Raw genomic sequence first — 18,244 nt, forward strand, 5'->3', positions numbered from 1 at the left:
CTTATATCTTCAAAATACTTCAGAAGCATACATTAGTCCTCCTAAGACCAGTCCTCCCAATACCCCTGTAAGGTAGGCAAGTATTAATGTGGTCTCCATTTTAAAGATAAGAAAGGGGAGGCAAAGAAGCTGAAGTGATTTGTCGAGGGCCACAGAGTGAGTCAGTGTCAGGGCAGGATTAGAATTCAGAAGTTCCTGCCTCCTGGTCCTTTGCTCCAACCACACCTATGTCTGCTCCTTCATCTGAGCATCCAACTACACTGAAGAGTCTGTTATAAAGTGGGGGTTTTGCACATCTTGATGTTCTGCTGCTCCTGAGCTGTAAAAAGCTGTCCTTCTTTGTATAGCACTAGAGCATTACAACAGTGTGGCTGCAGGTGCTCAGCCCCTCTGAAAATCTGGACATAAATGTGTGTAATCCAGCTGACTCTAAAACAGCAACAACAAATCAAATCTTTCAATAATGGCCCAGGAGAACACCACTGAACCTGCAATGAGAATTACGTAGGTGGGCAACGGACAGAGTACTTTTTGGTGGAATTACATAGGGCCTGAGACAAAAATGCTCATCAAAGCCAGTGGAAAGACTCCTTATATTGTATTTTTCCATAACTGGAGATGTGCCTGAAAGAACGACAGAGCTTAACCATCATGACGTTGGAGGGGAAGAAGGGCGAGTTAAAATCCATATTGGAATTTTGCTGATTGGACCGAGTGCTATCCCTGAATATAAATGCATGGTAAAGAAAAACAGTGAGCTGTATTTGCTTGCTCAGTTCCTAAACAATGCTCAGTATTGTAACCCAAATGGAACGAAAGGATCTTATGGAACCATTGTGAAAGAAAAGTCAGCAAGAAGACGCAGCTAGCAACTGATGCATGCTGATGGAGCAGTTGCCTGCAGTGCAGTAGTCCCATAATCACCCGAAGTAGACACGTCGTTTCATCCAGCAGGGTCACTAACATAGTGCATGCAGCTAGCCAGAGAGCTGTGGCAGGGTGTTATCAATCTTGCAAATGTGAAAGATCACGCAAGTCACCATAAAACAAAGGATGCTGCCAACAATGAAGAAAACTGCCTGGCATCTCTACTCTACAGGACATATGCCAGCCTAATAATAATAAATAATAATACCGCCTAGCTCTTATATAGCACTTTTCATCAGTAGAGCTCAAACTAAGGTATGTATTACTACCCCTGTTTTACAGATGGGGAAACTGAGCGGAGAAGTCACACAGCGGGGAAGTGACTTGCCCTAGGCACCCAGCAGGCCAGTAGCAGAGCCAGGAATAGATCCGGGTCTCCCAAGATGTAGTCCAGTGCTCTATCCACTAGGAAACACTACCTCCCTCAGTCTGCATCCCCCCCACCCCCAACTGAAGCCTGCATCACAACTGGTCAGTGGGGCTCCAGAGAACACTTACCCAATGCAGGGATTGTTTTGATATCGCGGAGCTGTGTAGGAGAAAGGAGAAATATTTTTGTCCACAAACGACCCAAACCCCAGCCGGAAATTGCTGGTGAGCTTTCTCATCTCCTCAGCCAGCTTGGTTCCCAGATTCCGAATGTTATCCAGGTCATCCTTCATGGATAGCGAGAGATCCATCAAGTAATACAAATCCACAGGATAGTCTTCTACCTGACGAACCTGCACTCGGAAGGAGGTCTTGTCACCTGCAGGAACAGAACATTAGGAGGCACTGAGAAGAACTGCATTGTAGAAAGAGTCCCCTACCACAACACACACTCTTTTGAATCTGGGTCCATATCTATTCTGCTTCTAATAGATCAGTGTAACCATCAACAGCAATAGACATAAGGATTCATGTTGAAAATAGGAGCTGTTCTGCAAAGTTTCCTGTTGCAAAGTGAAACTGATATATGCAAAATCCAGATAGCACACTTTTCTTGCTGTAGCCCATTCCAACATGTATACCATTCCTTCCCTAAACTGACCACAGAAATAGCTGGAGATAAGCAAGAAAGGGGAGAGGGAAAGGAGGCTAAACATGTCTTTTTGTAAAGCCATTCCCATGCATATGAACTGAGAAATGTTACTCTAGTCTGTATCTACATATAGTTTTGGTGGGGGAGGTGAGGAGTCCCTCATTTTTAGTTTAGGTAGCACCTAAATATATGCAGCACTGTATATATTGTGTCAAACAAACAACAAAATGCTTATAATCTAGATACACACTTGGGTCCAAAACAATACAGAAAGAAAAGGAAGCAGCATGGATCACAGCTGAGATGCTTCATGGAATAGAGCAGATTTTTAGAAGGCTATCGAAATAGGGACCTTGGCAAACCTTGTTTGGCGGTCTGTTCAAAATAGAATGGGCATAGTCAATGAAGGAACAAGGTGGGTATGGGCAAAAGAGACAAACGGAATGATCCAGAAAGAATCTTCAGTGGAACAGAAGGAGTGAGAAAAGTGTGGGAGGAAAGGAGGGCAAGAGATGTAGACAAGGAGGAGAAAACAAGAAGTCTGGACTTTATGCAGAAGACAAGTCAATAAAGAAATTAAAGAAAGGAGGAGACCTGGCCAGTCTCTCTGATCATGAGAAGGGATCATGTCAGCGGCATTTTGGGTAGACTGGGAGTGGAGGAGAGATGAATTAGAGAGAAGACTGCTGTAGTTATAAGAGCAATGTATTTACCTGTGGTAACTGGAAGTTCTTTGAGATATGTGGCCCCGACCTGTATTCCACTGTGGGTGTGTGCATGCACTCCATGCACCGCAAGTTGTAGAATTCTTGCAAGCAGTGTTCATTGGATCGCGCATGCACTTTTGGCCTCCTCAATGTTGAGTGCATAAAGGGCAGAGCATACTGACCACCTCCCCAATTAAATCCAATAAAGATCCGAAGTAGAAGGAAAGGAGGGCGGGAAGTAGAATACAGGCAGGAACCACACATCTCAAAGAACCTCCAGTTGCCACAAGGTAAGTAACTTCCTCTTCTTCTTTGAGTGCTTGTCCCAATGTGTATTCCACTGTGGGTGACTGACAGGCAGTACTCAAGTTGGAGGAGGATGTGAGGATGCAGACAGCAGAGTCATTTGGAGACCTCTGTCCCAAAGGATGCATCAGTGGAGGAGTTAGGTTCTAGTGCAGAACGTCTCGCAAACGTGTGGATGGAACTCCACTTGGCTGACCTGCAAATGTCAAGTAAAGGTACTTCCTAAAGCGATGCCACTGAAGTTGCTTGAGTTCTTGTAGAATAAGCCCTCAATCCATGAGGGGGAGGAAGATGCAACAATTGGGTAACAGAGCAGGATACAGCCCAAGATCCATTTAGAGATCCTCTGGGAGACTACAGCTTGACCTCTGACTCATTCTGCTATAGTGAAATACAGCCTAGGTGATTTTCTGATTGCTTTTGTCCTTTGCAGACAAGAGCACAACGTACACTGAGGGAATGAAGTCTCCTCTCCTGCTCAGATGAATGTGGTTTTGGGGAAAAAAAAACAAAACACAGGTAAGTGGATTGGCTGGTTTATGTGAAACTCCAAAACTAATCTGAAGGTCAATTTCAGATGTAGCTGTAAAGAGACTTTGTCCTTATGGAATACAAGTGTATGGAGGATCTGCCATGAGGGCTACCAGCTCACCTACCCTCCTGGCTGAAGTAACAGCCATAAGGAATGCAACTTTCATTGACAACTGAGACATGGAACATATAGCTAATGGTTCAAAGTGACGCTGAGTGAGTGCTGAAAGTAAAAGGTTTAGATCCCACTGAGGAGTAAGTTTCCTTACTGGCAAGAAGCTTCTGATTAGACCCTTCAAGAATCTGTTAATTAACAGCCGAGTGAAAATTAAATTACCATCTGATGGTGGATGGAACATACTCATTACTGCCCAGTGGACTCGAATAGAACGGAGGGAAAGCCCAGCCATTTTGAGAGAAAGATGATAGTCCAAAATAAGGGGAATATCTGCTGACTCAGGAGATAAGTATTTCTGCTGTGTCCAGATGGACAAACGATTCTATTTCCTAGTAGAACCTTTTCTGCTATTCTTAAGGATGGTTTGGTACAGCTTCAGAGCAAGAATGTTCTGGTGTCAATGCCTGTTCAAAAACCAAGCCATGAGATGAAGCGCTTTAGGGTTGGAATGCTTGATCCTGCTCTTCTTGTGGGTCAAGAGATTAGGAAAGTACTCGATGCTGATTAGAAGGAGATTCGGGAACTAAAATCATCTGGGCCAAATAGGGGTGATGAAAATGACTTGTGCCCTATCCTGATGAATTTTCCCTATGACCTGAAGGAGTGGTAAAAGAAGAAAGGCAAAGCTCAGATGGTCGGACTGAGAGAGAAGGAAAGCATCATCTTGGGAGTGTAGCCTAGAGATCCTCTGGAAAAATGTATGTTGCATTTCTTGTTTGTTTGGAAGGAAAATAGATCCCAGTTGGGTTTTTACCACTCATTGAGCGAAGATACTATACACTTTGTCTCTTAACGAGGACAGTCATAAGATCAGGTTTCAGAGTAGCAGCCGTATTCGCAAAAAGAAAAGGAGTACTTGTGGCACCTTAGAGACTAACAAATCGCCGATGATAAAACTGTCGAGATGCTGGTCTAGGTTTGCAAGTATTCTACACAGGCCGTGGCAGTGAGCTTCCCAGCCCAGGTCAACATTTGTATTTTCAGTGCGGTAATGCAAGCCCAAGTCTGCCAACCTGCTACGGGCTGTGTAGACATGCCCTTAGTGTCTTATCACTGGTGGGCAAACACCCGTAGAGCTGCACAAAACCTGGTACCTATGCTTGTTATGAAGCATCACTGTCAAGCAGTGTAGATCCTAGATTCTCCTCTCTTTCACTGGACTAACTCCATTTAATTCAATGGGTAAAACCAGGAAGAGACTCAGATTTCGCAGCTTGGTTTAGGAGCCACAGCTATTTAAATTATTTCCCTACAGCTCTAGTTCAAGAGATACTTCCAAAGCAGGGCCCCTTTTATTAAATGTAACTGCTTTGCCCTGGGGCTTGCATAGGAAGAGTTCCTGATAAAGGCATAGCTATTAAAGAAGGGCAGTTTCTATATTAACAATTGCACTATAGGTTGTAGCTACTAGATAACAGCTTCTAAAACAAACGATGTGTCTACACTGGCACTTCCTCTGCAAAACTTTTGTCGTTCAGGGAGCGTTAAAAAAAACCCCACACCCTGAATGACAAAATTTTTACTGACAAAAAGCAGCACCGGTGTGAACAGCGCTTTGTCAGCAGGAGCGTTCTCCTGCCGACAAAGCCGCTGCGCTCGTTGGGGGTGGAAGTTTTTTGTTGGTGGGAGAACTCTCTCCTGCCGACAAATAGACAAACATCAGCTACACTTCTGTGTCACTAAAAGCCTCATAAAAGCCAAAGCCAAAGAGTATCAAAGAGGCTGCATGCTATACTAGTAACTACTCCCCCCATCCAATCCAAGTTTCTGTTTAAATACCATTTTCTTTCTGTAGCGCTGGAAAGCCATTACACCACAGGGCATGAATTTGCATAGGGCCTACAAGTAAACAAAGTTCTCAGGATGGCTATGTTTGATCAGCTAAACGTAACATGCTACCAAAAATATATATTGGTGGGGAGAGGTGGTAAAGGGAAAATGATACGTGTGCAATACCTATCAACACTGAAGGGGTGGGTGGGAGAACAGATGCCCCCAATTGCAGACGTGGCTGTTTGAATTTAGTGCTGTAAGGATCAGTTTTAAATAGGAAAAAACAGGAACATCTAAGTGAGAATCAGAACGAATTTCCTGCTGAGACATTCAGCCTTTTCAGAAACAAAGTTTTGGACCTAACCAATTTGAATGAAACCTTTTAAACTCAGCCACAAAAATTATCCCACCGTTCTAACATGTTCAACTGCTGCAGGAAGAAGCGGTTCTGTACATGGAAGGGAAGGGGAATACTGCACAATCCGTGAGGTGGCATTTGACCAGTTGATCCTGGGGTTCTCAATTCTCTTGTTGAAGAGATGCACACAAACTGAAGGCACTTTAATTATATGCATTTAATTTCACATCATCACCTATGAGAATTTAAGATCTGTCACAACTACTGTACATTAAACACACAGTACAACTCATTCCAAGTCTGTTTAATCTTCAGACACATTAATGGCTTCCGTCTCTTCCCTAGAGAGCAAGAGATGTTTTAATCATTAACATTTATTTAAAGCTACAATCCTTTCCTTATTCCCTGCACTGAGCGAGATTCTTCTGAGTAACAATTTCACCTGCAGCACTAAATATGCATTCAGTGGAAGTGATTGATGTGACAGGAGGCTTAGCTAAAGAATAGCCTTTTCCCCACTCCTCCCTAAAACTGTTAACAAGCAGGTTTTTTCTTTCCAGTTGGTAAAAGGATTTTCCTTTGTGCATAAAGAGCAGTTTTCGCATGGTGTTCTTCTCTCTTCTAGAGACGCATATGGACTTTACAGTCATAGGGTGAAATTCTGTCTCAGTTGAAATCAGTGGGAGCTTTGGGATTGACTTCCATGGGGCCAAGATTTCACCCAGGGTGTTTATAACCCAAATAACTGAAGAATAAGTCCACAACTGTAGATCTCAAGGCAGGGAACAAGTCTTCTCTATGGCTACAATCCTACTAACAGGTTTCAGAGTAACAGCCGTGTTAGTCTGTATTCGCAAAAAGAAAAGGAGTACTTGTGGCACCTTAGAGACTAACCAATTTATTTGAGCATAAGCTTTCGTGAGCTACAGCTCACTTCATCGGATGCATACTGTGGAAAGTGTAGAAGATCTTTTTATACACACAAAGCATGAAAAAATACCTCCTCCCACCCCATTCTCCTGCTGGCAATAGCTTATCTAAAGTGATCACTCTCCTCACAATGTGTATGATAATCAAGTATTTGTGCTGGAAATGGCCCAACTTGATTATCATACACATTGTAAGGAGAGTGATCACTTTACATAAGCTATTACCAGCAGGAGAGTGGGGTGGGAGGAGGTATTTTTTCATGCTTTGTGTGTATAAAAAGATCTTCTACACTTTCCACAGTACGCATCCGATGAAGTGAGCTGTAGCTCACGAAAGCTTATGCTCAGATAAATTGGTTAGTCTCTAAGGTGCCACAAGTACTCCTTTTCTTAATCCTACTAACATTTACCCATGTGCTTAAACTTTACACTGTGCAAGCAGTCCCACTGAAGTCTGCAAACTAAGCATGTCATTGTTTGCAAGATCAGGGGCTGCATTTCTAAAGCACCATGCATATAGCGACAATCTGTGAAAGTATTTTAATAACAACCTGCACATGGAATTGCTTTCATCCATTCAGCTGGGACTAACATAGCGCTGGTTGCTTCCACTCCCACCCAATGTCACCCCACCACTAACAACATCTTGCACTAAAATGATCCCTTTCATTGTAAGACCTCAAAACCCTTTACAAACTCTACTTAAAGCTCACAGAAACACTATGGTAAGGTGACACTAGGGGCCCAGATTCTGAAATGCATCCAAATAAGAGGGAAGAATCTGGCACAGGGAAACAGATTTTAAGTGACAAGTTCAACAATCCACAGCAAGTCAGGGAAAGCACCTTTAAGTATAAGCCCTTTTAAGTTTTGACTCCCAGTCACCAGCTCTTTCTATTAGATCATATTGCCACACTTATGTTTTAAAGAACTTATTCAAATCCCTCAAAAATGGAGGAACACAGAAGTTGCAGTATAGGATCAGATGATTACTCTGTTATATCAGGTGTCCTTACCTCTGCAGTAGTCACTGAGAAAGGAGAAAACCCCTTTAAATATACCTAGCCACTTGAACAATGCTGTCTGTACATGAAGGAACAACACTTCTTCTTGACCCTTGCAACCTACACATTTGAACATGAAGATGCAATTACCTTTTTGATCTCAGTTTGCAAACCACACTTCCTCTCAAGAAGAGGGTCAATACAGCAGTAACTGGATGAAATTCTATGGCCTGGGTTATGCTGGAGGTCAGACTAGATGATTTAGTGGTCACTTTTGGTCTTAAAATATAGGAATCAATTAATCTATGAAAGACTTGCATTGAGAAGGAGTGAGATACTGGGTCCAAATCTCCTCTCACTCTAATAAATCCATCGATTTCAATGGAGTTACCACTGATGCAGACTGGTCCATCTTTTCCACTCCATTACTCCTAGACAGTTTCACCCCCAGGAATAATCCACAACCCCCAGAGCTTTGATTTTAAACTTTCCCTAAACCTGAATTAAGGAACACTGCTGATACATTGTCTCAAACAGTTCATTTGAGAACTAGAAAGACTCCTTTTACCTGACTTAAGAATGAAACCTCAGCAATTTTTCTCCTCACTGCTGTAAAAATGAGCAGAGGAAGATTTATATACATTGGGCTTTAATGTGGAGAAAGCATCTGTCTTGTTTATTTAGCATGTGACAATCTTTCTAGGTACCCTGAAATGCAACTATTCTCCCAAAAGCGCTCTTAGTCCTATTTCGTAAGGCTTAGGGCTAAATGGCCAATAAAACATGCATTCTATTTTATATTTTTAATTCCATCTCTATGTCCCCACCATTCACATTTCTGATAGCCAACCAGGGCACGGTGCATTAATGCTAGAGACAAGTTTTAAACCATGGTGTTAAAAACTGCACACCTGACTTTGATGCCCCTTCTATGTCTGTAAATCTGGAGTGGCTCCCATAAAGTCAGTGGAGTTATCCCACTTTGAACTAGGAGCCTGCCTCGAGATTTAGGATCTAACTTTACACACTGAGATTTGAAAATTTGGTATTAGGACATTAGAAATACCTTGAGAGAGTCAGAAGGATAGATCAGATTGGAGATTGATACCTCCCAACTATCTACTCTGTTCTGCTTCTAGTTACTAGTCAAAGATACAGACACGTTGATTCATCTTCAAAGTATTAAGACACTTATGCAAAGTTTCCTGATGTAACACAAAATTGGAAGCACATGCAAAGTCCAGACAATGCTGTTTCCTTTCTGTTTCATATTTATTGTCCTGCCATTAAGTGAAACCATCAGAACTCAAATTCTTACATAAGGATTAATATGTAATTTCCACAGGAGATGCTAACCTACAGGATTAGGAAATCATTAGTCCTAAATGAGATGGGATCCTGCTCAACGTTAATGGAAAAGAATGAAAATGGGAGATCCCATTACAAACATCCAGAATTATTCCTCCCTGTAATGGTCCCTATACCCTGCTGTGCCAGCATACAGGTGCTGGGAAAGCCCTGTAGCTGGCTGGGGAAGAATTTCCTCCGCTCAGACACTGAGTAGGCACCACTACACAATCCCCCTGGAGTAGTGGGTGCACCAAAGGCAAAGATAAGCCCCTATAGCACTGAAAACTATGTGGGTTCTGGACAGTTCAGGTAACACAGATGCCTATTAGCAGCCCAGGCAGAGCAGGTGTAACTTAGAGCAACCCCTGGGGTAGCTAGTTTACATCAGGGGCTGCACTGGCCTCCAGCCAGCCCAGAACAGAGAGAGCACAAAGATGGATTAAAATCATTTTTGCCTCCCACTGTGCTGTGGGCTGTGCCTCCTAGAGATGCAGCGCACACGCTACCCTAAGGCTCTATTTTGGAATGCTCATTTCTATTGATCTGCCATGCAAACAAACAGAGATCAGTTCACAGCAACCCCAAAGACACGTTATATGTAGTATATCTATCTAGCATAGGTGTTTCTAAAGCACCCTTCGCCTAGGAGTTGTACAAGTAAAGACAGCGCCAAGTGGATTCCAAATGGCAACATTCCCACCATCTCTCTCCCTTGCAAACCTCCCTCTTCTCCTCTCTCCAACAAAGAAGGCCTTATCTAGGCATGGGATCTTACATTGTGATCCTAAAAGGGCCAGTGTGCATTGCACATCTAGTCAGAACTGAAGTCTGCCCACCATTCTGCACAAAACTCTACCACCAGAGTACCTATCAAACAGGAGAACTGCTCTTGTTTCTGAAGGCTACTGGCCAGTAGCTAAAAGGCCAGCCTGGGGGAGTTCCACCACCTTCTCTCTAGCTACAGTACAGAAAGGTCAATTTAAATGTTGCAAACTGTGCAGAACTGTCCTGGGAAGCTCTGGAATTTGCTGGTTACAAGAAGTTTCATGGTAGGGAGGGTTTTGGGGAGTCAGGGTTTGATAGCAATGCTCTGCTGATACAGTGTTTTCTGCCAGCAATTGCTTCAGGAAACTCTTCAGCATAAAAGAATTACAGCTGGTCTTCTGCGGCAGTAAACTTATTTGGTATACAACACTAAGTCCCAGAAACCATCTGCATGGCCAGCAGCAATTCCATGCATGCCTGTGATTTATCTACTATAGTAGCAGCGCTCGCTCACTCTCTCTCAAGAGCAGACCATGGCTTTGTCTACACTGCCAAGTGAACGACAGGTGCTTAAAAGAGCCCCCCCACTTCCCCCAAAAGACAAAAGTTTTGCCATGGCGAGTGGCAGTGTAAGCGGTTCGTTGTTGGCAGGAGCGCTCTCCTGCCAACAACGCAAACCCTGCTCGTAGAGGGTGGAAGTATTTTGTCGGCAAACATATCTTGTCGCTAAAAGCTATGTAGTGTAGACAAAGCCCATGCTTCCCTCCTTACTCCTGGGCTGCTTAGTCTTTATTACCGCAGCCAAAAGAGTGATTGGAGAGGCTCTGTCCTGGGATGGAAGAGCGGGTTTGATCTGCCTTTTCAGAAGCATCCACTAATACTGGGTGCCCAATTTAAAACAGTATTGGCCTTGAGACACTAGGGCCTGCTGCTTTGCAGAATAAGGTACTTTCCAATGTCAGTAGCCCTAAGAGAGCACTGCATTGATTCACAGTGGGAAGAGTTTATTTAGACCCTTAAGGGCTAGAATATTTGTAATGTTACAGCTTGCATCGTGCAGAAACCGACGGACGCCCTAGAGCCGCACTGGCGCTAGAAGCTACCAGCTCAATCTTCCCCCTCTTCATGGGAGAAGACGACATACTTCCTCTTTACCTCTATGCTTGAAAAAGCTAGAGCAAAAACACAGGTCCCAGATTCACACCCACTTTCCTTTGACGAAGCAAGCGCTTATATCGGCTGTTAGCTTTGCTCTAAAGGGTCTTACGCACCAAACGCCAAATGTATTTGTAAGAATGCTGAACCCACACGACAGCTTTTTTTCCCTTTGCAAGAAACGTTAGATAACAAACATGCTTCCACGGCTGAGTCCCGCTCTTTCAATTATAAATGCTTTGCTTTGTAATTGGAAGTTCCAGGGGAACGGGTGGCATAGGGTCACAAGTTCAAACCTTCTATGGCAGTGACAGCCAAAGCCCTGATCTTGCCATTTGTATTTTTCTGGGTCTTTCACACAGCAACAGGGACCAGCAGTTTTTAAATGTGGTTAATTAGAACATTATGATTGTAAACCACAACAATTGTCAGGCTGGGGGTTATGTGTAGGAACTTTCGTTTTAATTGACTAATTTTGAAGTTGAGAATGTCCGTTTACATACTTATAAAGGATTAAGACTAGTACTTATAAGGGTTTTATAAAGAATTAACTCATCTGGAGGTCACCATAACAGGAGTACCCTCTCGAGTGAGCAGAAATACTGAGGCCCTTACTCCACAGTGCACAGGTGGACTGAAGTCAATAGGACTGTGTGCGTTTAGCAGTTCCCCTTTGTGTTGTAAATTACAGGATCAGGGCCTGAGATCTCAAATCTACTCAGAATTTTACACACACCACACACACACACACACACCTCAAATATCTTCTAATCCAGAACAAAGGTCAGCATCATTGTTAACTCACCAGGCCGCAGATTCAACGAGATCTTCTGAGGCATTATTTGTGTCACATCCGAATGGGTCAAGCTGGAGCCCTTGCTACTTAGAGGAAGATTCTCCACGATGTTAATGCTGCTTTTGGGAGTCTCAAGTTCCCCCGCACAGCCATTCGTAATCAGGTTTTCTACGAAGTCGCACCTCGATGTGATGAATTTTGTGCTGCCGAATTCCTAGGAGTTGGGGAAGGAACAAAAGAGAAAAAAAATCAATTCCGCAACGGGAACCTTGTTTTGACATGCAGCGATCTGCAGCAAGAGGGAGGTGAGCGGGAGAGGACAATGTCGTCTAGATTGGCTGCACTGCCAATGCATCCAGCACCTAGAGGGACTGAACCTTTCAGATCAAACTAGTGCAAAAGTGAGAAAGCAGGGGGGATATGGGAAAGGACAATCCTTCAGAATAGTTGTGAAAGCTGGAGTATATGGTGTGATCAAGAGGCACTGCTCTGTGACAGCAACTCCTATCAGGCCTGACAAACTCATTACACCTAACATATTGCTGTCATAGTATTTGTCTATAAAGAGTGTCTTGTAAGGTATCAAATGAAAGCTGTAACTAGGGCTCCATGTCTGTCACAGAAGTCACGGTGAGAAAGACAAACTTTCAAGTCTCACAGAGCTCTTCTTCAAGTCTGGGAAATGTACTGCCAGGATCACAGTAAAATGCAAGGTGGAACAGATTGTTTAACATAAATAGTTAGCACATACTGTAAAGGACCATTCAAGGTAGAGTTGCCTGTTAACACCTCTGCAGTCTTAGGACAAAAAGAGGGGGTTAGTGGGTTACAGATTGTCCTTATAAGCCATAAACTTTGTCTCTCTAATACCCAGGGCCGACACAGCTACAACACTGCATACAACGACGGAAGATATTGAATTTAGCCATCTGAAATGGAAACTCCACAACATGAAGAAAAAAGAAGAAAAACTTAACAGCAGCAACATCTGCTTCCAGAGCAAATGCAAGAAACAAAACATCATCCCTAGAGGCCTCGCCATCTATAACTCTCTGACCACTACACACAACTCCATATATGCTGAACAGCTCTGCACAGACACTAAAAATCATGGACTGAACAGAGACACTGGATTTTTGGCTTATAAGAACAATCAGTAACCCTCTTTTTTTGTCCTAGGACTGCAGCGGTGTTAACAGGCCACTCTACCTTGAATGGTCCCTTACAATATTGCAGTGATGCTGGGATTACCTTTCCAAGACTTGAGGAAGAGCTGTGTGTGGCTAGAAAGCTTGTCTCTCTCAGCAACAGAAGTTGGTCCAATAAAAGATATTACCTGCCCCACCTTGTCTCTCTAATAAAAGGAAGAGTGAGGAGAGATTCTGGGATCGCTGGGAGGGAGTGGGAGCAGAAATAGGTGGGAAATGGAATGTTTTAAAGGGGAAGGGGAGAAATAAGCTGTATATGTTGAGGAAGATGTTAAAACCTAATATGGGCTCTTAGATAAATGGACTCAACCTCCAACTTGCCCTCATGTATGTCTGGCGATTAATGTTGAACCAAACTACAGCAAATGTGTATCCTATCTATGTAGAAGGAAGAGTGCTGGGGTGTAGGCCACAATTGATATGTTGCTCTGGGGCAACAAATGGTGTTATAATCACAGGGAGTTTACCAACTGCATTGAGATGTCCCTCAGCCCTAGCAACAAAGAAACTTAATCCAAACACACAGCATTCCCTGGGGCAGTGGCTTTGTAACAGCCGGACACAAAGAGGCCAAGTATTTTTCCAAAGAGTTTTTAGAAACTATGGAGTGGGGATTTTCAAAGACGCCGGAGGAAGTTAGGTACCCAAAGCTCAATGAATTTTGATAGATTTCCTCCAATTTCTGGAAGATAGCTTCATAGAGACACCCATCCTATGCTCTGAGTGCCGACCCCATAGGTTAAAACCACACAAAATAATACAAAAAATAAAAGGACAGCCCATAAATACAACCACTCCAATCATCCCTCCAATTCACTCAACAGCCTGGGAAAAATAAAAATAAGCAATTACCCAGTTTAGGCATCTTCACATCTTTCTATACAGCTCTTTTCCTCAGAAGATCTCAAAGCATTTTACAAACAAAGTCATCCTCTCACAACCCCCATTTGTGGTAGGGAAGTGTTACTTATCCCTAATTTTCAGAGGGGGAAACTGAGGCACAGCACCATCTAATGAGTTGCTCACGGTCACACAGCAAGTCAGTGGCAAAACCAATGATAGAATCTACATCTCATGGCCTCATCTTTAACCATCAGACCGGCTTCTTCTTAATAATGAAGAGAAGAGCTTCTCACTACCTCCTAAAACATGAGGGAAGAACTTGAATATTGTGCCACCAACTCACACACAGAATCCCCAAAACATTTTTTTTAATACAAGGTTAGAATGTTTATATTTGAAATATACTTGATTTACATTCCAGCTTCCAAATACTAAGTCTAACCAAAGGAATGGTATGTCATACTGATATTAACATTAATTTCTTGGAACATGTAATGCAAACAGATGACCTTCCAGATAGAAAGATTATTTAAATCATTTTCTTTTCTTTTTTTCTTAAAAAACAAAAACAAAATCAGAACAGTGGGTAAAGGGACAGATTTTAAAAAGATTACCTAGGGTCTGTTGATACGTTGTAAGGGTTTGATTTAAGCCCCACTGAAGTCAATGAAAAGACCCCCACTGACTTCAACGGGGGTCTCTGCATAGCCTGAGTGACATATTGTACAAATGGTGGGAGGAGTTAAGGGAAATCTAAAAGGAAGGAGGCTCTGCTGACTAAAGCCCCCTCTGGGAGTCAGGAGACTCGGGGCCTGATTCTTGATCTCATTTACACAGGCTTTACACTTGCACAGCCCCATGGATTTCAGGGGTGTTGCTCCTGGCTTAGCTGAGACCAGAATCAGGCCCTGGAGTTCTACTGCCGGTTTTGCTACAGTCTCCCTCTGTCATCACAACCTCTCTATGCCTCAAAATCCCCATCTGGAAAATGGGAATATGTTATTAATCATGTTTATTACAGTAGTGTGTAGGGACCGAGCAAGATCAGGGCCCCAGTGCGCTAGGCACTGTATAAACTCAGAGGAGCAGATAACCCCTGCCTCTAAGCGCTTACAGTATCAGCTGCCAGATTGTGCAGCCCTTACTCACACTGGCAGGCACTTACTCAAGCAAGTAGTCTCCCTGAAATCAATGGAGCTAATTGAATGAGTAAGTTCACCAGCGGGAGCATGGGCTCCACAGTCTATAGTGTCTGTAAAGCATTTTGCAGAGGTGTCAGCTCTTGGAGGCAGGGAGTATGTTTGTACAGCTCCTAGCACAATGGGGTCCTGTCCGTGACCAGCACCTCTAGGTGCTACCACAGTACAAATAATAATCATTTGAAAACCTCTCAGGGAAGGCACTACAGAAATGTGAAGTACTATAACCATCCTGATTGTATATGAGACCTTTCCTGCAGCCTACGCGCTATGGTTGGCACTGACCTGGCTGTGTGGCCTTATTTGTGTTGGTTGTCCACCAGCATGTCAGAAAGAGCGCTATCACTGCACTAACGTAACCTACACAAGGACAACAGACAGTTTCAACCAGTCGCATAGCCGTGTGTGATTATCCCTAAAGTATTAATACTGGGCAAAGCTTTAGTACAGAAACTTCAAACCAGGTGACATTTGGGGTTCATCGCGGACCAGAAACACAGCCCGACCTGGCATGACATGAAACGTCTACCAAATGTCTCCAGGAATCTTAGGGCTTGACCCAAAGCCCATGAATATTAACAGTAAGGCTAGGGCTACTCTAGAGATCCTACAGCCGTGCAGCTGCACCAAGAGAGAGAACTGTCCCATCGGCTTAATTACTCCAGCCTCCTCCCCGAGCAGCGGGAGCTATGTTGGCGGGAGAAGTTCTCCCCTCGACATAGCGCTGTACACACTGGCGCTTAAATCGGCATAAATTATATCGCTCAAGGGGGTGGCTAATTCACACCCCTGTCAACTTAAGCTGTAGTGAAGCCATAGACAAAGACTCCCACTGACTTCAATGAGCTTTGCATCTGGCCTTTATTTTTTGGAAGGGGGGAAGTAAACAAAGACCTTCTTAGGAAGATAGGGCAGGTAGGAGCAGCAAGGTCAGCTGCAATTCTTTCCTCATCAGTGTGTGACCGCACTGTGAAAAAGGTCTCTAGATACAGCATTGTTTGCCATGTTGTTGAGCTTCTCTGTCCGTGTTATTTAGAGAAGAAGGAAGAAGCCAGTATGCAATGGCCTGAGTATGCATGGATCTGTATTTGAGTGAGGGGAAAGACACAGCAGAACATATGTAGCAATGACACTCTGGTGGCCTATTTTCCTCCATTTGGTGGAGCTGTAGAAGATGGAGTCACCAAAGCCACCCACAAGGGAAAGAATCAATTAGACTTAGGGAGGGGAAGATCCACTGAAGAACTATGACTGTTATTGACTAGATGGGCTACCAGCCACATTCAGCCCAGGTTTCTGCAAACAGCACAGGCCGCACACCCCTCCCGTCCAGAGGTGGAAAGTTACCAGGAATGGTGGGTATTGCAACACTAGATAGCAACCACAACACATGAAATTGAAGGGGAAAAGAAAAAGGGACCAGCACTACTCAAGGAGTGGGCCCATTTATGTGAGGGGTATGGCAAAGGTGTCTGGATGCACTGGTTCAGCACATCTCCTCAGCAACCTCCACTACTGGGACTGCCATGAAGCCACCTTTCCTCCTCCTTCAGCGCCCCGAATCAAAGCTTCACACCCTTGGCAGAGACCATGAAGGAGGAACGGGGAGGTTACCACTGCATGCCTCCCTGGGAGTTTTCATGGGGCAGAGGGTGGGGCTCAGTTATTGCTGGGAAGTCTCTGTGCTCCTTTGGGCAAATCTCGCCCTGCAGAGGTCACCCCTAAAAGCTTGTCTGGTTTTCCTTATACTAAGAGATACGGTTCTCTCAGTGGCTACAGCATCCCCATGTATATTTCTATAATTACGGTCGAGAATACACCACGTACTACAAACACTGACTCAAAGCTATTTAGTTACTATCCAGAAAATTTAAGGGCAACCACTGTACATAGCCATCTCCTAACAATAACTGTTAATGCCTCTCAGCTCATTGTCATCGCGCACTCACTAAATATTAATCCACCCATTTTTTTGACATTTAAGTCTTTTCTATTGAAATTTCTTCTTCTAAAATAACCCAAAGTAGGACCACAGGAATTGCCAAACTGGATCAGATCGTGGTCCATCTAGTCCAATATCCTGCCTTCAACAGCATTCAGCACCCAAGCCCTTCCCTCTAAGTTTTGCACTGATCAGGGAATTGTCTTGCTCCTGTTAGTTTTTTAAAAACAGATGTATCAGCAGGGGAAACAGCAGCAGTCTGCCTCCTATGTGCTGGCTCCTACAGAGCTGAAAAGCCGGGTGATCTTTATAGTAATTCACTACCGAGAACCTTTCACGTTTCTTTATAATGTGAATGAGATCAAATTAATAAACAGATTAATTAAATGCAGTGCTTCTGGCAAAACCCCCAGCCCTCACTAAGCTACACATAGGAAGAAGTAGTACAGGTTTCTCACATCATTGCTTCAGGAACCAATTGCCCACTTGCGACCCCTATATTTACATTGTCAAGCTGTCCGGAGTGGCTCAGGAACATTAGTACCAACCTCAGGGGAGAATGTTACCAACCAGGGCACAAACCTCAAACTGGTTGTGAGTTCTGTACTTAGGTTTCACCAACCGAGTATCCAGCATGAAGTCCTGAAGCACTATAACAGCCTTAACATGGAGTCACAGACCGTCCCCTTGGGCACTCAGTCTATCTTGCCATCCAGGCAAGCCTGCCTTTGTGTCAGATGGCCCCTTACACCAAAAATCACAACAGTATTTACGTTACTCCCAGTTCCAGAAGACCAGTCGCTTACTAGTCAATTGCACCTCAGATCTTATACCAAAGACAACACTTGTAGCCAACACACAGATGAGCCAGACTGGTTTCCAGCTATGTGCTGGTCAGTGTTCAGTTGAGGACTAGTGGCCTTGGCATGAGCTGGCACCTGGTCTGCTAGCGTCACATACATGCTTTTGATTTTTTAGTGTACCTTACCAAGGCCCCGGAAGAAACTTTGAAGTCATATGTCTGCAGTTCGTGAGTGCAGGAAATCATGGTAACTTGCTGCAGAACGTATCTCATAAGCTCAAGCAGCAGCCAAGATTTCATGCTTGGTAACTGATGTGGGGCTGGTACCAAACCACAGGTCCAAATACTCCTGAACTTTTGGACTGTCTGGATCTAAATGCAGTGGTTCAGACTCTTTGCTGTTTGTTTGGATATTATGCTAATACGTGGGGAAGAAAACATGCCATCCAG

At 43.8% G+C, this 18,244-nt stretch overlaps 1 protein-coding gene across 1 annotated transcript in view; it reads right to left on the reverse strand.

Moving 5' to 3' along the window:
• The window catches only part of ITGB5 (integrin subunit beta 5), a 112,707-nt gene that overhangs the window by 77,662 nt on the left and 16,801 nt on the right, over positions 1 to 18,244 (reverse strand). The window contains exons 3-4 of the mRNA XM_007057056.4: positions 11,810 to 12,014; positions 1,426 to 1,675 (exon numbers count right to left, since the gene is read on the reverse strand). Coding sequence (XP_007057118.2) covers positions 1,426 to 1,675; positions 11,810 to 12,014 — 455 coding nt within the window. The remainder of the gene's footprint in view (positions 1 to 1,425; positions 1,676 to 11,809; positions 12,015 to 18,244) is intronic.

Source organism: Chelonia mydas, chromosome 11 (genome assembly GCF_015237465.2).
Source record: "Chelonia mydas isolate rCheMyd1 chromosome 11, rCheMyd1.pri.v2, whole genome shotgun sequence".
NCBI lineage: Eukaryota > Metazoa > Chordata > Testudines > Cheloniidae > Chelonia > Chelonia mydas.